Consider the following 25,404-nt stretch of genomic DNA (forward strand, 5'->3'; position numbering starts at 1 on the left):
CAACCAGGCCCCTAGTATGTACAGTGTTGAAGCTTATTATTTCTCCCTTATCCCAAAATAGTTTATTTCTATAGGGAGTCCAGAGTCTTATGACAGTGGGCCTATTATTCGGACTCTGTCCTTAACCTAATACTGTGCATATCTTGAACAGTTTTGCTACTAGAGTTGTTCCTCATGTTCCCACTGTGATTATGTAGTGCGATATGTCCAGGATGGTGAATTTAGTTGCATCACATTGTTGTTTTTATACTGCTTTGCTTAAAATGTTTAGGATTTTAACTTTAATATATACATGCTGGTGCTCATAGTTTAATGCATTGGCCTACATAGTGCACATATTGAGAAACTATGCTGAGATCTATTATGTGCAAGCCTGTTTAAAACCCTTTTATGCTTATTCTGCTTTGTTTATAGTATTTGATAAGAGTTCATATGGGCAACTCTCTTTATATGTGTATAAATGGGAGTATATGCGTGTGTGAAGGTATGTATGGATGTATATGTGTATGTATGTGGAAGTATATATGTGTATATATACCAAGCTCCGGAAGAGTTGTGGTCTCACTGTGTCCTCTGTTCACAGCTTATGCCTGAAGGAAAAATTGCTTGTGTAATCCATTTCTTTAAGCTAACATCATTTGCTGTTAATATAATGCACATACTTCCAGATCCATCCTATAAGGTATTTTTATTTTACTTTTATGGCTCAGACCTTACTGAGTTTTCTTCTATATTATGCAGTCCTACAATATTTTAATACCTGGTGTACCTGAGCCGATTAATGCAAATGTTTCTGGGCTTAAAAATGTCTCTACCCCTGCGGTGATGTATATTTGGTTCTAGCCCCTTTCCTATCATTGTGCTAACCATCTAGCTGTTCCTTAGTTATATACTCCACTTACTATCAGATGTGAAGCCCACGTTTTAGTTCATCTATTCACGTAGCACAACCATGGCGAGGTCTATTCTATGAAAGCCCACTTACACACAGCGCCAAGTGGAGAATACCCAATTCACTCATTACTAATACATAAACTTACTTAGATCTCAGTATCCGCTACTATAGCGTGTGCAATCTAGTTCTTATGGCTAGAACAGAGGGGCTTTTGTTCTGCTTCTTGGGGTAGCTATTAGGCGCTACCTAACCTAATGCCACTTATTTACTGATTACATGTGTCTCTAGGGAGAGCCCTAATTATAATTCACAATTATTTCTTTGTTCCGCTAGAATTGATGGGTAAAGTGGAACTTGATACTAGTGTGGCTTGGCAGAGCTGCCTACGGCCGGGGCGGCGCGCCTTACTATACTAACTAGTTTTTGCTTTCCTGTCCAGACACACAGTCCTCTTAGCCACATTTATTGTGACATCTATTCTATATATCTTAAGTAGATGGTAGTAAAGTTCCCAAAATGAGCGATCCTCATTCAAGCTGACACTCCTCTAGTTCCATATGCAACAGCGAGCCTTCTATGCATACAAGGTGTACATAAAATTTGAAAGCTCTGGGTTGTATCTTATGATGACACATGATGACAATTAAATATTATATAAAATAAGACTACTACTATTACTATCACCATAATTATTATATTATTACATCAATATAGCTCAATTCAAGGGTCTTATATAAGTTGTTCAGTTTTTGCAATAGATCTCAACCCTATAAAATTAGAAAATGGAGATTCTTTAATAGAGATCCATGAGTGGTCTCCCTAGTTTCGGAAGTTACCTTCCTGGATTATGTTTAAGATTGTATAAGAGGCCCAAAAGTGGTCCGGTTGGTTTTGTTGAAGGTACAAAGCTGTCCTGGCATTGACTCTGATATTAAATGTGTGTTTATATTGATATTTACCTCCACCCCACTTTATTTAAATTATATAACAACTGTTAGTTGAATATGTGGAAACCATTTGTATGTAACACTTTCAACATGTTTATGTTTGTTTGCCTTTTGATGAATCTCAATAAAAAAACTTAAAAAAAAAAAAAAAAAAAAGAATAAGTAGATCTTCCACACCTTATGATAGATGTGAAGAGTGACTGGCTTTCTAGCTTGAATGAGAGTATTAATCACTCTCTTAGAAAAACCTCTCTTGTCTAGGACTAAGTGTTCACTCTCCATGCAGCCAGCCTCAGAAAGTCTAGACAAAAAGATTGAACGTCTGGCACATCCGCCAGGCACTTGTAAAACAAAATAGATAATGCAGAAATCTGACCTGTCAGAGAACTGACTGACAACCCTTTCTCCAAACCTTCCTGGAGAAAAGACAAAATTCTAGGAATCCTGACCCTACTCCAAGAGAAGCCCTTTGATTCACACCAATAAAGGTATTTACGCCATACCTTATGGTAAATTTTTCAAGTAACATGCTTGCGAGCCTGGATCATGGTCCCAATGACCGACTCAGAAAATCCACGCTTAGACAGAACTAATCGTTCAATCTCCAAGCAGTCAGATTCGAAGAAACAAGATTTGGATAGAGGAATGGACCCTGAGTTAGAAGGTCCTTCCTCAGAGGCAACCTCCAAGGTGGCAGAGACGACATCTTCCCTAGGTCTGCATACCAGTTTCTGCGAGGCCATGCATGAGCTATTAGAATTACAGACGCTCTCCTGTTTGATACAAGCATTGACTCGTGGAAGGAGGTCAAACGGAAGAAACAGGTATGCTAGACCGAAATCCCAAGGAACCACCATAGCATCTATCAGGACGGCCTGAGGGTCTCTTGACCTTGAACCGTACTTTGGAAGTTTGGCGTTCTGCCGAGGCGCCATTAGATCCAACTCCAGAACCCCCCATTTGAGGGTTAACCTGGATGAAATGTCTGTCTGCTCAGGAAATCCGCTTCCCAATTCTCTACTCCTGGAATGTGGATGGCAAACAGACAACAATTGTAAACTTCAGGCTCACATAATAATCAGTGTCACCTCCTTCATGGCTAAGGAACTCTGAGTTCCTCCCTGGTGGTTGATGTAAGCCACTGAGGTGATATTGTCCGACTGGAACCTGATAAACCGGGCTAAGGACAACTGAGGCCAAGACATAAGAGCATTGTAAATCGCTCTCAACTCCAAGATGTTTATGGGGAGAGCAGACTCCTCCCGAGTCCATAGTTCCAGCGCCTTTAACGAGTCGCAGGCTGTTGTCCGTGGTCACAATTACCCAGGAAGGTCTCCAGAATCATGTGCCCTGGGACAGATGCTCCTGAGAAAACCACCACGGGAGATAACCTATTGTCGACTGTTCTAGATCTATCCTCTGATACAGATCTGAATGGTTGCCATTCCATTGCCTGAGCATGCATAACTGCAGAGCTCTCAAATGGAATCAAGCAAATGGAAAGATGTCCATGGAAGCAACCATCATACCAATTATCTCCATACATTGAGCTACTGATGGCCGAACAGTAGTTTAAAGAGAGAGGCAAGAAGAGAAAATCTTGGATTTTCTGACTTCCGTCAGAAAAATTTTCATATATAGGGAATCTATTATGGTTCCTAAGAAAACAACCCATGTAGCTAGAACAAGGGAACTCTTTTCCAGATTAACTTTCCATCCATGGGAACATAGAAAAGACAACAAGATCTCTGTATGAGAGTTTGCTTGTTGAAAAGATGGCACCTGAACTAATATGTCGTCCAGGTATGGCTCTACTGCAATTCCTCAAGACCTAATCACTGCAAAGAGAGCCCCCAGAACCTTTGAGAACATTCTAGGAGCTGTGGCAAGGCCAAACGGAAGAGCCACAAACTAAAAGTGTTTGTCTAGAAATGTGAATCTCAGGATTTTGTGATGATCCCTGTGGATGGGAACATGAAGATATGCATCCTTAAGGTCTGTGGTCGTCATGAACTGACCCTCTTGGACCAAAAGAATAATGGAACAAATGGTTTCCATTTTGAAGGACGGTACTCTGAGAAATTTGTTGAGACACTTCAGGTCTAGAATGGGTCGAAAGGTTCCCTCTTTTTTGGGAACCACAAACAGATTTGAATAGAATCCTAAACCCTGTTCCCTTACTGGAACTGGAACTATCACTCCCATGGAGGAAAGGTCCTGAACACAGTTCAAGAATGCCTCTCTTTTTATCTGGTTTACATATAATCTTAAGAGGTGGAATCTGCCCCTGGGAGGAAAAGTTTTTAATCTATTTTGTAACCCTGAGATACTATGTCCACAGCCCAGGGATCTGGGACATCTGGTATCCAAGCTTGATAAAACAGAGACAGTCTGCCCCCTACTTGATCCGAACCCGGACCAGGGGCAAACCCTTTATGCTGACTTAGACTCAGCTGTGGGTTTCTTTGATTGCTTCACCTTATTCCAAGACTGATTGGATTTCCAAGAAGACTTGGACAGTTCCTGCTTGGAAGAGGGAGAGGAAGACTTTCTATTGAAGTTACGAAAGGAACGGAAATTACTTTGACATCCTTTAGGTCTGTTCTTCTTGTCTTGTGATAGAAAGGACTCTTTTCCACCCATAATATCAGAAATTATTTCTGCCAGACCAGGCAAAAAACAAGGTCTTACCCTTGTAAGGAAGCGCCAAAAGCTTCCTTACAAAAGCTGACCAAGATTTTGCCACAACACCCTGCGGGCTAGGACAGTTAAACCAGACATCTTGGCTCCCAGTCTAATAACTTGCATGTTAGCATCAGAAATGAAGGAGTTGGCTAATTTGAGAGCCTTAATCCTATCTTGGATCTCCTCCAAAGAAGTCTCTACTAAAATTGATTCAGGCAAGGCGTCACACCAATAAGATGCCGCACTTGTCACTGTGGCAATACAAACTGCAGGTTGACATTGAAGACCCTGATGAACATACATCTTGTTCAAATAAGCCTCCTGCTTTTTGTTCATGGGATCTTTAAATGAGAAACTATCCTCTATAGGGATCATAGTTCTCTTAGCCAGAGTAGAAATAGCCCCTTCTACTTTAGGCACCATGCACCATGAATCTTTAATTGAGTCAGCAACAGGAAACATCTTTTTAAAGACAGGAGACGGGGAGAAAGGTATCCCGCCTGGCTTCTCCCCTTCCTGTTTAATAATCTCCATCACACGGTCTGGAACAGGAAACACTTCCACAGAGGAAGGAACATCATAGTATTTGTTAAGTTTACTAGATTTCTTAGGGTTGACAACAACAGAAATATCGGAGTTGTCCAAAATAGTCAATACCTCCTTTAACAGTACACAAAGGCGTTCAAGCTTAAATCTGAAGTTTACTTCTTCAGTATCAGATGAAGGAATTATACTGTCCAAATCTGAGATTTCACCCTCAGAGGCTACTGACATATCCTCCTCATCAGACTTATGAGGGAGGACAACCTGCGTAGCAGTAGGAGGAACAGAAACCTTACTATCTGAATGTCTAATTTTCCTCTTGCATTTCCCCAGCAAAGTAATAGCAGATAATGCCACAGATACCGCAGAAGATACATGTGCAGCAATTTCTGCAGGCAAATAAACTCCTCCAGGAGGCTGAGGGGAACGGCAGGGCACTATATGTGATGCCATTGAGGCTTGGGACGTTTAAGGAGGAAGCTGTAGCATAACCTGAATAGCATCATCCTGAGAGACATTAGGCTCAGAAACAAAAAAAAAAAATATCTTCACATTTCAAAGTCATTGTTAAACATGAGGAACAAAATTGCATAGGTAGCACAATTTGGGCCTCAAGACACAATAAACTCCATGACTAAGCCTGAGGAATTCCCAGAAATAAAGGAATGACAAGATAGTAAAAACTTTAAATTTAACACTGTCACCTTACATTTTTAATTTTGCACTTTCACTTTAAATTATACAATTTAAACACTATCGCTTTAAATTTATATTAGCGTTCAAACAAATAATCCTCATATAGCACCTCTGCACACTGAGGTGCCCTAACTGCCCCACTGAGGAAAAATTGACAGTTTACAAGTCTTTGACTTCTCACTTGAAGGCAATACAGACTGCAAAAGCAAACTGCTCAATAACTGCAGTTTTTAAAAAAGAAAAACTGGTCTGTCTAAACGATAAAACACACACTGCCACATTGTTTATAAACCCCATTATTAAATAAAACAAGAGCTGTAAAAGAAAAATAAGTTAACTTCATACCATGAAATAAATTAACCCTCAAGTCTCCAAAGCACATAAATCAGTGCCTGCCCACTGCCATAATAAAATCCTACATTAAGGAGCATATCTATCAAGGTCCGGATAGAGCTTGAGGCCCCGTGTTTCTGGCGAGCCTGCAGGCTCCCCAAAAACTCCAGTTATGAAGCAGCGGTCTAATGACCGCTGCTCCCTAACCTGTCTGTCTGCTCTGAGCAGGCGGACAGACATTGCCGCAATTCAACCCGATCAAGTACGATCGGGTTGATTGACACCTCCCTGCTGGTGGCCGCAAGTCAGCAGGGGTCCGCAAGAACTCCGCATTCAGCGAGGTCTTGCGGACCTGATCCGTACTGTCGGATCAGGTCCGCAAGACCTTTGATAAATAGGGGCCTAAGGATTTAAAGTCCCAGATAACAATGCATAGAAAATGTTTCTAAGTGCAAGTCCCAAATACCTAGAAGACCTCACAAGGTGTGAAAGGACACATACTCCTTACAGAGACCTGTAGAAAAAAGAGAGGAACTGTCATATCTCAATTATACTTCATAAGCTATGTACCTCCCTTTACCTTTAAGAGGAGGTATTTCCATTTTGTTCACTTGCATATAACCCCTCCCCACGCACTATTCCGTGCTTGGTAATTTTTCTCTCTGTTTGGTATTTTCCACTTGGAGTCTCAGCTACTAGCCACTTGCTCGTTCTACCTTGATATCTGAAGACCTCTACTGATAACCCTCTTCTACATTTTGGTTGTCATATCTGAAGCCTGCTGCTTCCCCACTCACAGAGAACTGTGTAAGAACGCAGTGTCATTTCTCAGGAATCCAATCTTTGCAGTTAGAGCTTGCTGCCTCTGTGAACCGAAAGTTCCGACGGATACGCAGTGACATCACACGCCAAAGATCTGCTACCTACTCACCGGTAAACCAGTTCTCTGGTGTACAACGGCTCTTATCCTCACCTCCTCTCTGCAGTTAGGAGCGGACAATCTCCTACTCGAAAGTCTGTTAAATTTAGTCATATTCCTGTAAGATCTCTTCTATTTGTTGTCATGTGCACTGTTACCTATTATTAAGGTGTCTTATATTATTTTGCTCTGCCATACTTGCTGCCACCTTATGGCCATAGAGGTATATAATATATATATACACCTAAAGTAATGGCAATGATCCTGCTTCTTAAATGATACTCATATATCATCTGTTAACCCCCGATTATCCAGAAGCATCATTACTTCCACAATATAAATTACTCTAGGTTATTAACAAAACTAAAGTTGTTACATTGCACATAGTAAATCTACAGTTGAGTTCTTCTCTCATCCAAACAATCTCTCTCTTCCAGGGAACTACTGAAAGTTTAATTAACTCTTACAGGAATAGAGTAACTAACTCTGGCTTTCTATAACAAGGGCAGCAATATGTTAGGAAACAAAGTAAGGACCATCTCACAACTGCTTAAAAGCAACCACTACTCTACTGAAGAGATTAACGTGGACTCAACTAGACCCAAATCCTTGCTTGCAGGGAAAAGTACCCGAAAAAGGGTTCAATTCTTCAGACGCCAAAACTTCACCTCCTCCATTGACAGAGGCAACGAGAATGACTGGGGTTAATGGGTGGGGGAGTGACACTTAACAGCTTTGCTCTGGTGTTCTTTGCCTCCTCCTGCTGGCCAGGAGTGATATTCCCACTAGTAATTGAATGACATTGTGGACTCCCCATATCTTAGGAAAGAAATACTATTAAATTAAATGAATGCTAAAATGTTGTACAAAGATTCAAAATTTGAAATGAACACAATTTATTTTTTAAATTTGTTTCATTTATCGAATGTTGCAAACCATCCGCCTTTTTTTAATGCACTTCACAAGATATCACATGTATGATTAATGCTACGAGAACTAACAAGTAAAAATCTTCAGTTTTAACTATATCACTAAATAAATAACATTACCATCTGAACCCCGGCAATGTATAGCTTCTGCTCCACGTAGATATGGGCCAGGTTCAGCCATACGTCTCTGACATCTGCTGTTGCTTCTCTAACTTGGGAAAATACATCATGTGCTTCTCGCACATAACCCTTGTGTGCCAACACAGCCCCTTAAATAACAAAACAAATAAACTCAGCTTTTATTAATGACAAATGCAAAAGGGAATTGTAGTAAACATTAAAGCGACCCATATGCTAAAGGTTACTTGAAAGTGATGTAGCATGACTATAACAAGCTGACTAGAAAATATCACCTGAACATCCCTATGTAAATAGGAAGATATTTTAACTGTCTTCAGCTCACCAGAGTAAGTGTGCTGTGATCCATAGCTACTCTTTTTATTGTCATTGGCATGGTAAAAAAACCCAGCAGCCAATCAGCTTCATCAGTGCTGAGTTCCCAGTTTGCTTTACTGTAATTTCATGGGATTTTACTGAAATTTTGTGAGATTTCATAAAAAAGTCATTAAAATAAGGAGGGAAATAAAGTGTCTGTGCCTGCACATGCCAGATGCACATTCCCTTACATGTTCTGAGACAATCATCCTGATTGGTTGCTTTAAGTCCCTTTACAGTGGTATATTTTCTGTATAGAAATGTTCATGTGATATTTTGATGTCAGCTTTTTACAGTTATGCTGCATCACTTTCAATTAATTTAGCATATGGGTAACATGAAACCCAACATTTTCTTTCATGGTTCATATAGAGTGTACCATTTAAAAAAAAAAATAAAAAAAAAATCTATTATCAAAATTACTTTGTAAGCTTTGTAACTTTTGTAGAGAAGCAGGTAGGTTGGCTAAGGAGCATGCATATTTCTGGAGCACTATATGACAGCAGTTTTGCAAGAATGTTTTTAACAATGTTGTACATTTGCAAAAGTACAGGATGGCAGCAATATTTGCACAAACTGCTGCCATATAGTGCCCAAACATAAGCATGCTACCTACCTAGGTATGCTCTTTAACAACCAATACCATGCTAATTAAGCAAATGAGATTATAGAAATGAATTGGAAACATTTTAAAACTGTATATTCCATCTATATGAAAAATTGTTTAATTTCCTTTTAAAAGAGAGACCGGAGAAAGAGAGGTTAAAGGGATACTCAAACAATTTTTTTATTTCATGATTCAGATAGAGCATGACATTTTCAACTTTCTAATTTACTCCTATTATCATTTTTTCTTAGTTCTCTTGGTATCTTTATTTGAAAAAGCAGGAATGTAAAGCTTACAAGCCGGCCCATTTTTTGTTTGGCACCCTGGGTAGTGCTTGCTGATTGATGGCTACATTTAGCGCTCACCAGGTGCTGAACCAAAGATGGGCCAGCTTGTAAGCTTACATTCCTGCTTTTTCAAATAAAAATACCAAGAGAACGAAGAAAATTGATAATAGGAGTAAATTAGAAAGTTGCTTAAAATTGCTGCTTTATCTGAATCATGAAATTATAAAATTTGGGTCCAGTATCCCTATAAGAATAGCACATTTTAAAATGTAGAGGGAAATACTGGTATTGTAATACAATGATCTATTCTGTAAGAATATTTATATGTTTAAAAATACTATTTACTATGGCCTGGTTTCCATTGCAGTTGAAAAACTATGTAAACGGGTAAAACAAGTATATTAATGTATGTTTATATGGACCTTTTATGTTACCACTAGTTTACAGAGTTTACAACAGCAATGACAACTAGACCAATGTGTTTAATTAATTCAAAAGCACAGAGTAAAACTTGCACTCTTGGAATAACCCTATTCTACTCCAGAGGAGAATATGGCCAGTGGCTGGAGCATACTCATGTTTTCCTTCTAATTGGTTCATAATTTGGAGATTCATTTGTTTACAAATATAGGGGTTGATCACACACATTTGATAATTACCAGGTGCCTGTGTAAAGGTTGTAAATGAGCTCTTTCAGTGTTGACATGGTCATAATTAGTCACTTTTGTTGTTTATTGGAAGCACTTTTTACTTGTGTCAACCCTAGTTTATGATTCACACTCCAAATTCTAAATACTTAGGGCTCCATTTAAAGGGACAGTCTACACCAGAATTGTTATTGTTTTAAAAGATAGAAAATCCCTTTTTTACCCATTCCCTAGTTTTGCATAACCAACAGAGTTATATTTATGTATTTTTTACCTCTGTGATTATCTTGTATCTAAGCCTCTGCAGACTGCCCCTTTATTTCAGTTCTTTGACAGACTTACAGTTTAGCCAATCAGTGATGGCTCCCAGGTAACTTCACATGCACAAGCACAGTGTTATCTATATGAAAAACATGAACTAACACCCTCTAGTGGTGAAAAACCTGTTAAATTGCATTCTTAAGAAGCGGCCTTCAAGGTCTAAGAAATTAGCATATGAACCTCCTAGGTTAAGCTTTCAACTAAAAATACCAAGAGAACAAAGAAAAATTGGTGATCAAAGTAAATTGGAAAATTGTTTAAAATTACATGCCCTATCTGAATCATGGAAGTTTTTTTTGGACTAGACTGTCCCTTTAACAAACAGTGAAAGCTGCTTTAGAGCCCTCATTCATTGTGATTGACAGACCCTGCTCTTGTGTAATTGGGGAGACAAATTCCCTAGTTAGGTACCTTGTCCACACGTGCACTAATACATGGGGCCCTTAATGATTTGGTGCAAGATTTTCCTATGACTATTTATTGAGCAACCCATTTTATGCCCATTGATTGAAGAATCTCCTAGGTGTTGTTTGAGTTTTTGCCCAGCTTTTCCTAACTACCAATGTTGCTCTGTCCTTGCCTTAACAGTGCTTTTTTGGTATTTTGCTTGGCCTCTTCCTGACCTGATTAAAGATCCTAATTTGATACTATGGTTGTTTAACTTTGGCAAAGAGAGTTTACTATTTAATCCACTTCTCAACCTCTCCTGTGCACACAGTTGTGCAGTGCTTAGTCTTGCCTTGCTCTTCCAATATTATACTTGCTCCATTAACAAAATTAAGAACATTGCTGGTATGCAGTACTACCTTTATACCAAATTTATCCAACCATGTTTGGAATATACCTATCTGAACCTCTTTTACCAATTGCCTATTACACATACTGTCCTCAACGACTTTCTATTGCTATTATCTTGAAGAACACAATAACCTATCTAGTACCCATAGTCCTCTGCCTTGTGGTTACATTCTATGTTGCAGACTTCTTCACACCTTATATCATATTCCTTGTAAAATTCTGGCAATAACACTTTTTTTATAACACATTTGTTAGCCCTGAATGTTTTAGTTTGTCATCACTATAATCAATGTTTCTGCAAGGTCCATTAACATGTCCTCTTAACTATATATAAATGGTAAAGTTAGTTATATCTGTGTAGAAATGGTTTTGAGTGCATTATTAAACAAAAGAAAATCAAGATTAGGAATGGTGAGGTCAGTCAGTAAGCGGGAAACAGCACACATGGAGAATACATAAAATACACAGTTCTAAATGTCTATAGCCATGAGGTCAGTAAAGATCAGGCAACACATCAAGGAGTCAAGCATGTCATAATCTAGAAGTCAGACTGAGGTCAAACCAGAAGAGGTAAGGAATCAAGCATGTCAGGGTCAATATAAGAGCATAATAAAGAGCTGAGAGCTGACAAACAATTTATAGATTAATGCCCCATTCTTGGTGCCCTTAAATTTTAAATTTTAGCCATGTTTGACATCTTTTCTAGAACAATTGACATATTTGATCACCCAGGATCCTGCGTCAGATTGCAAACAGCACCTATTCCGGCACAAGTAATGGATTAAATTAGCTGACATCTGTGCTGTCTAAAGTTCAACTTCACATGACTGGATTGTGTGACAAACAGATAGGGAAAATGGCCAATAATTACACATAGAGAGAAGTGCACTCACAGGAACGAACAACCAGCTCAATACCATTGTTAGCCTGTTCTATGGCAATCTACCACCTGGATGCAACTTCTTTTTGCCCAGTAATGCTTTTCACAGAGTAGAACTTTCCTGTAGTATATCAGTCTGATCCCGCCTATTACGGTCAGTCCAGTACCGAAAAACCAGCCAATTCTTCTCTGAACAAGGAACACAGCAACCCCAGATGATCGTTTCAGCCTTCATTGGGCCTTGTCAGTGAGGTGTAGAAGTATTCTTCTAAGCACACCGAGCAAGGAGTCCACGTCTGGTTGCCCATTTTTCCCATAGGGAGACTAAATACACACAGAGAGAAGTGCACTCACAAGAACGAACAACCAGCTCAATACCATTGTTAGCCTGTTCTATGGTGATTTACCACCTTGGTGCAACTTCTTTTAGCCCAGTAATGCTTTTCACAGAGTAGAACTTTCCTGTAGTATATCAGTCTGATCCCGCCTATTTACAGTCAGTTCAATGCTGAAATACCAGGCAATTCTTCTCTGAACAAGGAACACAGCAACTCCAGACAATTGTTTCAGCCTTCATTGGGCCTCATCAGTGAGGTGTAGCACGTCATCACTGAGCAAGGAGTCCACGTCTGGTTGCCAATAATTGTCCAGCCTGACAAGTAACCCTTTTTGTGTCCCTAGTCCTGTTCTTGACAATAGCTAAGGTAAGAGGGTGATTCAGGTCCTGACATTATATGATATCTCTCTTTATCAGTTCCTTTTTCTGGCTCCTGCAATTTTAATAAAAGACCAATATCAAGACCAACGCCTAACGGCAACAGCCAAACCTCAACCCATTATTTTTCCACCAGTACCTTCAAATACTCCACATATTCACGTCTTCTACACATTCTCTCTCCTAAACAGCTACACTTGTTGTCTAAATTACTCATCTGGTAGTCCACCTACTTTGTAAAACTCCTTAACCACTGCACTACTACTTGAGTTCCAAACTATCTATAGATGATTTTCATTCCAAAACATTACATAGTTTAAAATAAGAACTACTGTCTCATTTACCTTGCTGCTACCAGATGTAGATTCAGTCACTTTCTCAATGGGTACTACCTCCTGATCACAAAAGTAGCAAATAACCCTGAACCATATATGCTTTAGAAGCAAAAATCTCATTTCTGCCCAAAATATTTCTCTCATGATTCAGATACGGCATACCATTTTAAACAACTTCCCAATGTACTTCAATGATCTAATTTACTTTAGTCTCTTGTTATCCTTTGTTGAACAGCAATGCACTAGTGGGATTTAGCAGGCATATATGTGCAGCCACAAATCAGCAGCTAACTCCCTCTAGTGCATTGCTGCTCTTAAGCCTACCTAGGTATGCTTTTTAACATAGGATACCAAGTGAACAAAGATACAATTTATAGAAAGTTGTTTAAAATTGTATGTTCTATCTGTATCATGAAAGATTGATGTTGGGTTTCATGTCCCTTTAAAGGGATGAAATAAATAATTTTGTGCAGCTGGCCATGTCTGTAGACACATTTACATATCTCTCATTTATATCTTACTTGTAATTGGCTCATAAGAATGTAGGAACATAATCACCTATGCCATTTGCTGCATATATATTCTTTGGGTCAATCCTCAGGACCTGTGTATACATCTCCAGTGCTCTGTCTTGGTACCGCTTTGCCTGTATGAAAAACAATCAATTTAATGCATATGAAACAGTAGAAATGAATATCATTAAAAATGTGCACATTAAAAATGGTTTCAATTGAATGCTTTTGCTGCAAAACACTAAGGGACGCCATATAGCAATTTCCCCAATGGACTCTGGAGATATTGGACTATTGTTTTCATTTTATTTATTTTGTTTTTAATTGCTTGGATTTTGTTAATAGCAAAATTTCACTGTTGTAAGTAAAAGTAGCTACCACTCATTTTATCTTTAGTTTAATACTAGGCGATAAGCCTGCCCAGAGGGAAGTATATGTTTAAAAAATACAAATCCCCAATTTAATTTAACTAAAAATAAAAAATGTAAAAATACAGAAAAAAATAAACAAAGCTATCCAAAATAAAAAATTCAAAGCTAAACTAATACTCCTATAAAAATAAAAAATCCCCCCAAAATAAAAACACCTCCTAATCTAATACTAAACTACCAATAGACCTTAAAAGTTAAAAGCTATTTTACTTAACAAAATTGCCAATTACCCCCTTACAGTAAATCTCCCCACCAACCAACCTCCCACCATAAAAAAAAAAAAACATAAACTACCCATTGCCCCTAAAGGGCATTCAGCTCTTTTACTGCCCTTAAAATGGCCCGACGGAGGTCTTTTCCAGGCGGCTTCATCATCATCTATCTTCATCCTATGCGAAGGCGGCAGGGAGCGGAGGTGCGGAGCGGTCTTCCCCAATGCACGGATCTGGATTGGCGGTCCTAAGCGGCGGCAATCCTCAGTGGCGTGGAGGCTCCTCTTCATCCGATCTCTGGAGTATACTAGCAATCAATTTGAGGTACCTTGCATTCCTATTAGCTGACATTTTGAAGTCAGCCAATAGGATCAGAGCTACTGAAATCCTATTGTCTGTTCAAATCAGCCAATAAGATTTCAGTAGCTCTCATCCTATTGGCTGATTTCAAAATTGCAGTCAATAGGAATGCAAGATACCCCAATAAATATGGGGTACCTTGCATTCAATCTTCAGTGTGCGACAGACAATTGCATGAAGAGGAGCCTCCACTCCACTGAGGACCGCCGCTGAGGATCCGTGCAGTTCAAACATTGTTTACCCAGCTCCCGTCCGGGCGTCAGCTTCACAGAGAGCACTGGAACATGGAAATCTTTTACCCTACACCAGTCCGGGTGTTAGTCTCAAATAGGTTGCTGGAACATAAGCAGCTATCTGATCATTCAGGGAGGAAACAGCCCTGGACATAAATCTCTGAAAGAAGCATGTGTCTCTGTAGTGCAAGATGCAGGCTAGCGTTAGCAGTAGGCATTCCCCTCTCCCTCTTATTCAGGAAAAGGAACAGGCAAATGTCAGTGTCTAGCAGGAGATCAAAATCTGTGTACACCATCTCACTGTCCTGGGAACATCTGGGATATAGAGAAGCTTCGATCCGCTGAACACAGTTTCTGTAGTAACTCAATGTGTTCTTCCTTCCTGAGGCATCATCTTGAGTAAATAAAAACTGCTGTTCCTGAAGTGTAGGGCCGGCCGCATCCCCACAATCCGGAACACAGCTTGGTAGAGAGGGTTTTCACAGCTATCCAGCAAAGCAGTATCGACAATGTCCTCAGTAGTTATCAGTTGAGTAGTTAGGAATGCTTGTGATCGGTTAAACAAGATGGCGTCACCACTTTCCCTTCTGACTTTAGAGATATTGCACAGTGTCGCATTAGTCTTAATGAGGGACCCCAGGCGTTCAAATCTAATGCACATCTGCGATTCAGACTCATGCAGACAAGTCTGTATAAACAAGCATATTGTCCCCTGGTCCACAGGCATGTCTAGCTTGCACTTCCCGGACTACCTGAAGGGGGTGTTATGAATTTTACAGTTAGGCCACCGCCTAGAGCTACAACGTTCTGGATCTGGGCTGGAGGATCATACACACTGCAGAGACATATATTAGTTCCCTCAGCGGATCTTAGTCAAGTGGCCCCTTGATCTTAAGAGATCTAAATCTTTTTATATTGATGGCTTTTTTTATTGATGTCTCTTAAAATATTCAGAGCCGGAGCTCTGGAGTTATGCGACCATTTAGTTGTGCTGCTGGCTCCGATAATCTAGGTTTTGATGAACAAAAGGACCTTGTTCCAGCAGATCTCTGTGACAAGGTAACTTCTATGGAGGAAATAAAGACATCACCACCAGATCTACGAACCACATCCTTCGAGGCCACGGTGGAGCAATTAGTATTACTGACGCCTGCTCCTGCTTGATGCAAGCCACATAAGGAAGGAGAGGTAACGACGGGAAAAGGTAAATGAGACTGAACCTCCAAGACATTGCTAATGCATCTATTAGCTCCGCATGAGGATCCTTGGACCTCGACCCATATCTGGGTAGCTTGGTATTGAGACAGGATGCCATGTGATCTATTTCCGGCGTCCCCCAACAGGTTGCAAATCTCTGCAAACACCTTGGGATAGAGAGACCATTCTCCCGGATGAAAGGATTGTCTGCTGAGAAAATCCACCTCCTAGTTGTCCACACCCAGAATGTGGATCGCTGACAGCGAATAGTTGTGGGCCTCTGCCCACTCCAGAATCCCTCCCTCATTGCTAGGGAGCTTCTTGTTCCCCCCTGGTGGTTGATGTAAGCTACCAAGGTTACATTGTCTGATTGGAATCTGATATACTGGGATGAACCCAGAAGAAGCCAAGCCTTCAGAGCATTGTAGATTGCCCAAAGTTCCAGAATGTTGATCCGGAGGAGGTGTTCCTCCTGATTCCACAGGTCTTGTGCCTTCCTGGCACCCCAAACAGTTCCCCATCCTGACAGACTTGCGTCCGTAGTCACAATCTTCCAGGATGGTCTTAAGAAGGATGTCCCTCGGGACAGATGATATGGACAGAGCCACCAGGAGAGCAATTCTCTCGAACGGTTGTCCAGAGAAATCTGTTGAGACAGATCTGAGTGATCACCGTTCCACTGCCTCAGCATGCACAGTTGCAACGGCCTTAGATGGAACCTGGAAAAGGGAATGATGTCCATGCTGGACACCATGAGACTAATCACCTCCATACACTGAGCCACAGAGGGCCTCATGTAGGTCTGGAGGGCACGACATGCCAAAGCTAGCTTGCAGCGTCTCTGGTCTGTAAGGAATATCCTCATGGATATAGAGTCTATTATAGTACACAGGATTTCCACCTGGTACAAGTAACACGAAAACTCTATCCTAAGTTTATCTTCCATCAATGAGATTGAAGAAGAAAAAGAGCAGACTCTGAATGGTCTTCCGCCAGACGAAAAGATGGTGCTTGAACCAGGATATCGTCCAAGTATGGAGCTACTGTTATGCCTCTGGTTCTGGCCACTGCTATTAGAGCCCCTAGAACCTTCATAAAAAATATTGGAGCAGTAGCTAGACCAAACTGAAGTGCAATGAACTAGAAGTGTTGATTCAGAAAGGCAAACCTTAGGAACTTGTAATTCTCCCTGTGGATTGGGACATGAAGGTAAGCATCCTTCAAATATATAGTGGTCATGAACTGCCCCTCTTGTACCAGGGGAAGAATGGACCTTACCGTCTCCATATTGAACGATGGAACATTTAGAAATTTGTTTAAGCACTTTAGGTCCGGAATTGGGCGGAAAGTTCCCTCCTTTTTTTGGGACCACAAAGAGATTGGAATAGTACCCCAAACTTCTTTCTGCTATAGGTACGGGGAAAATAACTCCTAAAGAGGACAGGTCCCTAAAGCACCCCAGAAAGGCTTTCCTCTTTTCTCCTGTGACGAAAGGCAAAGAATGACTGGTGTGTGAGGGAGGTGGGGGGGGGGGGTATTTAAGCCTTTGACTGGGGTGTCTTTGCCTCCTCCTGGTGGCCAGGTTCTGTATTTCCCACAAGTAAGGAATGAAGCCGTGGACTATCCTTAGATTAAGAAGGAAATAATACTCTCCACATCGTGAAAACATTTCCACAATCCCTTTAATAAAAGGAAATACAAAATAATGGCAATAGAAATATGCTGCAGGGAATATGTGCAACCTGAGAGAGAAAAACACAATTTATGCTTACCTGATAAATTTCTTTCTCTTGCGATGTATCGAGTCCACAGATTAATCCATACTTGTGGGATATTGTCCTTCCTAACAGGAAGTGGCAACAAGAGCACCCACAGCAGAGCTGTCTATATAGCTCCTCCCTTAGCTCCACCCCCCCCAGTCATTCGACCGAAGGCTAGGAAGAAAAAGGAGAAAACTATAGGGTGCAGAGGTGACTGAAGTTTTTAAATAAACATATACTACCTGTCTTAAACAGACAGGGCGGGCCATGGACTCGATACATCGCAAGAGAAAGAAATTTATCAGGTAAGCATAAATTCTGTTTTCTCTTGCAAGATGTATCGAGTCCACAGATTCATCCATACTTGTGGGATACCAATACCAAAGCTTTAGGACACGGATGAAGGGAGAGACAAGACAGGTACCTTAAACGGAAGGCACCACTGCTTGTAGAACCTTTCTCCCAAAAATAGCCTCCGAAGAAGCAAAAGTATCGAACTTGTAAAATTTGGAAAAAGTATGAAGCGAAGACCAAGTTGCCGCCTCACAAATCTGTTCAACAGAAGCCTCATTTTTAAAAGCCCATGTGGAAGCCACTGCTCTAGTAGAATGAGCAGTAATCCTTTCAGGAGGCTGCTGGCCAGCAGTCTCATAAGCCAAACGGATGATGCTTTTCAGCCAAAAAGAAAGAGAGGTAGCCGTAGCCTTTTGGCCTCTCCGCTTACCAGAATAAACAACAAACAATGAAGATGTTTGACGGAAATCTTTGGTTGCTTGTAAGTAGAACTTTAAAGCACGAACCACATCAATATTGTGCAACAGACGTTCCTTCTTTGAAGAAGGATTAGGACACAGCGAAGGAACAACAATTTCCTGATTGATATTCCTATTAGAAACAATCTTAGGAAGGAATCCAGGTTTGGTACGCAAAACCACCTTATCTGCATGGAAAACAAGATAAGGTGAGTCACACTGTAAAGCAGATAACTCAGAAACTCTTTGAGCTGAAGAGATAGCTACTAAAAACATAACTTTCCAAGATAGAAGCTTAATATCTATGGAATGCATAGGTTCAAACGGAACCCCTTGAAGAACTTTAAGAACTAAGTTTAGGCTCCATGGCGGAGCAACAGGTTTGACTAGAGGCTTGATTCTGACTAAAGCCTGACTAAACGCTTGAACGTCTGGGGCATCTGCCAGACGCTTGTGTAAAAGAATAGACAAAGCAGAAATCTGTCATTTTAAGGAGCTAGCTGATAATCCCTTCTCCAATCCTTCTTGGAGAAAAGACAATATTCTAGGAATCCTAATTTTACTCCATGAGTAACCCTTGGATTCACACCAATAAAGATATTTGCGCCAAATCTTATGATAGATTTTCCTGGTGACAGGCTTTCTAGCTTGAATCAGGGTATCAATGACAGACTCAGAGAAACCACACTTTGATAAAATCAGGCGTTCAATCTCCAAGCAGTCAGACGCAGAGAAATTAGATTTGGATGCTTGAATGGACCTTGGATTAGAAGGTCCTGCCTCATTGGCAGAGTCCACGGTGGAACAGATGTCATGTCCACTAGGTCTGCATACCAAGTCCTGCGTGGCCACGCAGGTGCTATCAGAATCACCGAAGCTCTCTCCTGCTTGATTCTGGCAACCAGACGTGGGAGGAGAGGAAACGGTGGAAATACATAGGCCAGATTGAAGGACCAGGGCACTGCTAGAGCATCTATCAGTACCGCCTGGGGATCCCGGGACCTGGACCCGTAACAAGGAAGATTGGCGTTCTGATGGGACACCATCAGATCCAATTCTTGTGTGCCCCATAGCTGAATCAGCTGGGCAAATACTTCCGGATGGAGCTCCCATTCCCCCGGATGAAAAGTCTGACAACTTAGGAAATCCACCTCCCAGTTCTCTACCCCTGGGATATGGATTGCTGAAAGATGGCAAGAGTGAGTCTCCACCCATCGGATTATTTTGGTTACTTCCATCATCGCTAGAAAACTCTGTGTTCCTCCTGATGATTGATATAAGCTACAGTCGTGATGTTGTCCGACTGGAACCTGATGAATTTGGCCGCAGCTAGCTGAGGCCACGCCTGAAGCACATTGAATATCGCTCTCAGTTCTAGAATGTTTATCGGGAGGAGAGTTTCCTCCCGAGACCGTAAGTCCTGTGCTTTCAGGGAGTCACAGACTGCACCCCAGCCTAGCAGGCTGGCATCTGTCATTACTATGAGCCACTCTGGCCTGCGGAAACACATTCCCTGAGACAGGTGGTCCTGAGACAACCACCAGAGAAGAGAATCTCTTGTCTCCTGATCCAGATGTATTGGAGGAGATAAATCTGCATAATCCCCATTCCACTGTTTTTAGCATGTATAGTTGCAGTGGTCTGAGGTGTAGGCGGGCAAAAGGAACTATGTCCATTGCCGCTACCATGAGTCCGATTACCTCCATACACTGAGCCACTGATGGCCGAGGAATGGAATGAAGATCTCGGCAAGTGGTTTCCGTCAGAAATATTTTCATTTCTACCGAGTCTATCAGAGTCCCTAGGAAGGAAACTCTTGTGAGAGGGAAGAGAGAACTCTTTTTATGTTCACCTTCCACCCGTGAGATCTCAGAAAAGCCAACACAATGTCCGTGTGAGACTTGGTTAGCTGGAAAGTTGACGCCTGAATTAAGATGTCGCCTAGATAAGGCGCCACTGCTATGCCCCGCGGTCTTAGAACCGCCAAAAGGGACCCTAGTACCTTTGTGAAAATTCTGGGAGCCGTGGCCAACTCGAAGGGAAGGGCCACAAAGTGGTAATGCCTGTCCAGAAAGGCGAATCTGAGGAATTGATGATGATCTCTGTGAATAGGGATGTGTAGATACGCATCCTTTAAGTCCACGGTAGTCATATATTGACCCTCCTGGATCAAAGGTAGAATAGTCCAAATAGTCTCCATCTTGAATGATGATACTCTGAGGAATTTGTTTAGAATTTTGAGATCCAAGATTGGTCTGAAAGTTCCCTCTTTTTTGGGAACCACAAACAGGTTTGAGTAAAAACCTAACCCTTGTTCCGCTTTTGGAACTGGGCGGATCACTCCCATGGTATGTAGGTCTTCTACACAGTGTAAGGACGCCTCTCTCTTTGTCTGGTTTGCAGACAATTGAGAAATGTGACTCTCCTCCTTGGGGGGGAGTCTTTGAAGTCCAGAAGATATCCCTGGGACACAATTTCTAAAGCCCAGGAATCGTGAACATCTATTGCCCAAGCCTGAGCGAAGAGAGTCTGCCCCCTACTAGATCCGGTCCCGGATCGGGGGCTACCCCTTCATGCTGTCTTGGCCTGTTTACCCTTGTTCCAAGCCTGGTTAGGTCTTCAGACTGACTTGGATTGGGCAAAATTCCCCTCTTGCTTTGCAGCAGGGGAAGCGAAAGCGGGGCCACCCTTGAAGTTCCGAAAGGAACAAAAATGATTTTGTTTGGTCCTCATTTTATTTGTTTTATCCTGAGGGAGGGCGTGGCCTTTCCCACCAGTGATGTCTGAAATAATCTCTTTCAGTTCAGGCCGGAATAGGGTCTTTCCTTTGAAAGGGATGTTCAAAAGTTTAGATTTTGATGACACATCAGCAGACCAGGACTTAAGCCATAACGCCCTGCGTGCTAAAATGGCAAAACCTGAATTCTTTGCCACTAATTTAGCCAGTTGAAAAGCGGCATCTGTAATGAAAGAATTAGCCAATTTAAGGGCCTTAATTCTATCCATAATATCCTCTAATGGAGTCTCCATCTGAAGAGCCTCTTCTAGACAGCAGCTGCAGTAGTTACAGGAACAATGCACGCAATAGGTTAGAGAAGAAAACCTTGATGAACAAAAATTTTATTTAGGAGACCCACTAATTTTTTATCCATAGGATCTTTGAAAGCACAACTGTCCTCAATAGGTATAGTTGTACGCTTAGTGAGAGTAGAAATAGCTCCCTCCACCTAAGGAACCGTCTGCCACGAGTCCCACATGGTGTCAGATACGGGAAACAGTTTCTTAAAAACAGGAGGGGGAGCGAACAGTATACCTGGTCTATCCCTCTCCTTAGTAACAATATTCACAATCCTCTTAGGGACTGTAAACACATCAGTGTAAACAGGAACCTCTAAGTATTTGTCCATTTTACACAATTTCTCTGGAACCTCTATAGCGTCACAATCATCCAGAGTCGCTAATACCTCCCTAAGCAACAAGCGGAGGTGTTCAAGCTTAAATTTAAAGGCCGTCATATCAGAATCTGTCTGAGGGAGCGTCTTTCCTGAATCAGAAATCTCTCCCTCAGATAGCAAATCCCTTACCCCTACTTCAGAACACTGTGAGGGTATATCGGATACGGCTTCTAAAGCGTCAGAAGGCTCAGCATTTGTTCTTAACCCAGAGCTGTCACGCTTTCCTTGTAAACCAGGCAGTTTAGATAAAACCTCTGTGAGGGTTGTATTCATAACTGTGGCCATGTCTTGTAAAGTAAATGAAGTCAACGCACTAGAGGTACTTGGCGTCACTTGTGCGGGCGTTACTGGTTGTGACACTTGGGGAGAGCTAGATGGCAAATCCTCATTTCCTTCTGTCTGAGAATCATCTATTGCTATATTTTTAAGTGCTATAATATGCTCTTTATAATTTATAGACATATCAGTGCAAGTGGGACAAATTAAAGAGGGGGTTCCACAATGGCATCTAAACACATTGAACAAGGATTTTCCTTGATGTCAGACATGTTAAACAGGCTAATAATGAAACAAGCAAGCTTGGAAAACACTTTATTCAAAGTAAATAATACTTATATAAAAATGGTACTGTGCCTTTAAGAGAAAAAAAGATGCACAAACTCTGCAAAACAGTGTAAAAAAGCAGTAAACTTTACAAAATTTTTACAGTAGCATCATAAAGTCTTAGTAAGTTTGCACAGCCAGACAAATAACTGATTAACCCCTTAATGTAAAAACCGGATTGACAAAACGTCAAAAAAACGGTATAAAAACGTTCAGCACCTTGCCACAGCTCTGCTGTGGCGCCTACCTGCACTTTAGGATAGATTTGTGGGGAAAAAACTTCTTTTAGGCCCTCAAACACAGCAGGACCCTCTGGAGAAGCAGCTGGATGTCTTCAGAATAAAAGAAACTGCGCAACTGAGGCGCAAAAATAGGCCCCTCCCACCTCACTCGATGTTAGTGGGGCCTAAAAGAAACACACCAAAGTGTTTCTAAACTAGCCATGTAGGTTAATAACCCTTAAATAAACTACAATCACCCTTTGAAGTCCCTCAAAAAACCTTGTGTTCATTAAAAAGAAAAACGTTTTTCCTATAAGTGTCACCAGTGACAAATTAGCCCTTTATGCAAGCTGGGATTCCATACTTACGGCTAGATTTAGAGTTCGGCGGTAGATGGCCTGCTAACGCCACGCGTGTTTTATGTCTAACGCACGGCATTGTTTTACTCCGGTATTTAGAGTTCAAATAAGACCATCTAACGATGCTTTTAACGCGTGTATGTCACACGCGTAATCCTGCCCGCGTTAGACAGTCTCCCATAGAGATCAATGGGAAAGGCAAAAAATTGCTTTTTTCACCTAACACTCGATCTCGCGAGAATACGCACAGCTCGGTCATATGACGCATACCACATCATGCACAACAATAACACGCCGCAAATGTCACAACAACAATCAATCAACAAAGCACACAAGCATTACACATTCACAAGCGGGGGGATTTTAAATAAAATTTAATACGGGGAATACGCATATACTTTAAGATGCGGAAAATCGCAAAATAACAACAAGGAATAAAAAATATATACATACACTAGAAAAAGAATTGCATTCAATATCACTATATATTAGGACAAACATACATATACAACACTTCACTAATAACACACCATCGCAAATTCACATTTAAACAGAATACTATTGGACAATGTTAGAGAAAACGACCACTATGACATCATCGCATTCTACACATTCCACAAATACCAACTCAAAATGAGCATGCGCAAATCCACACACCTAATACACATTGCAATAATATTATTTGCTAATAAAGCACACCTGAACACTAATTACAAGGGAAATTGGTACATCATTAAACATTTACACAGGGTATATAAGCACCACACAAGCAGGGCTTCTTTGACTGTGTTGCTGTTGGGTCTTTGGAGATTGGAGGTTTAATATTAGAGAGTTGTTGAATTTTTGAGAGTGAGTTAGTGTTAGCGTGAGAGAGTCAGTTGTTAGTGTTATCGTGAGTGAGTTAGTGGGAGTTAGTGGGAGTGGGAGAGAGTCTGTTAGTGGGAGCGTGAGTGAGTTAGTGGGAGTGGGAGAGAGTCTGTTAGTGGGAGCGTGAGTGAGTTAGTGGGAGTTATTAGTGAAAGTTGTTAGTGGGAGCGTAAGTTACTGGTAGTTAGTGAGAGTTAGTGGGAGTGTTTGTTAGTGAGAATTAGTAGTAGTGTGAGTTAGCGAGCGAGTGATTTTTCTGTACACTTACCACATTTACACGCAAACACATTCAATACATACATACACTTATCAATAACACTACATACACTCCATACCCCCTACCACCTCATACTACACTCCATACCCCATTCCCTGTAGTCCCATTCCCTGTAATCCCATTTACTCTTATCCCATACCCCATACCCATCCCATACCCATCCCCTAGTTACATTTAGTTTACATATCCTCCTTTTAGTCTTATTCTTCTTTTGGTTTATTTAAATACTCCTTACCCTCTTTGTTTTTTTACATCCCTCTCACACTTTAAGCACCTTTTTTGTCTTTTTATTTCTTTATTTTGACCCCCTTTCATTTCATCACACTCACTTTTTGTTTGATTATTTGGGGTTTAGTTTAGGGAACAGATGGAGGCCAGGCAGGGGACAGGTAGAGGGGGGAGGAGAGGGAGGGGGAGAGGAACAGGGCAGGAAGGGGGGCAGGAAGCGGGGGTGGAAGCGGTGGGTGGACCCAGCCACTTGGTTCAAGATGACCAAGTGGCTGGGCCCAGTGGCGGTAAGAGTAGGGCTTCACAGTCCGGGAAACAGAGGGCATCGTCACAGGGGAAGGCCAAGGCGACTAGGGAGGCGAGGTTTTCGATGGGGGAGAAGGAGGCCCTCGTAGAGGCCTATATGGCCAGGCATAGGAGGCTGCAGCACCAAAAGACAACCCCGACTGACAAGAGGAGGCTCTGGAATGAGATCAGAAATGCAGTCAATGCAGTGGGTGGCCGGAACCGAGATATGGATTCGATCAAACATCGCTACCGGGACTGTAAACTGGAACTCAAAAAAAAGTTAGGTCTGGAGGCACGACATGCCGCAGGAACCGGTGGCGGACCTGCCCTTGAAATCGAGTACTGCCGATGGGAGGAAATGTTGCGGCCCAGCATCTCCGAGGTGGAAGTAGTCGGTATCGGAGGAATTGATACCGGGAACCTGCCACTCTCATCTGACGGTAAGCTCATTGAACAATAATTTCACATACGAATGTATTTCAAGGGACACTATACGGAAACATTTACTTTCATGATTGAGGTAGCAAATACAATTTGACAAAACATTCAAATGTACTTAAATTACCTAATTTGAATCCTTCTTGAGATATATTTTAATGAAGAAATAGCCATGCACA

The 25,404-nt window shown here is 41.3% G+C and overlaps 1 protein-coding gene across 1 annotated transcript in view; it reads right to left on the reverse strand.

Annotated features, from left to right (window-relative positions):
- Positions 1–25,404, reverse strand: part of LOC128636500 (RNA polymerase-associated protein CTR9 homolog) — a 741,649-nt gene that overhangs the window by 149,356 nt on the left and 566,889 nt on the right. Inside the window, exons 15-16 of the mRNA XM_053689508.1 lie at positions 13,591–13,678; positions 8,068–8,216 (exon numbers count right to left, since the gene is read on the reverse strand). Of these exons, the coding sequence (XP_053545483.1) occupies positions 8,068–8,216; positions 13,591–13,678 (237 nt within the window). The remainder of the gene's footprint in view (positions 1–8,067; positions 8,217–13,590; positions 13,679–25,404) is intronic.

The sequence above is a fragment of the Bombina bombina genome, chromosome 7 (genome assembly GCF_027579735.1).
Source record: "Bombina bombina isolate aBomBom1 chromosome 7, aBomBom1.pri, whole genome shotgun sequence".
In the NCBI taxonomy this organism is placed as follows: Eukaryota; Metazoa; Chordata; class Amphibia; order Anura; family Bombinatoridae; genus Bombina; species Bombina bombina.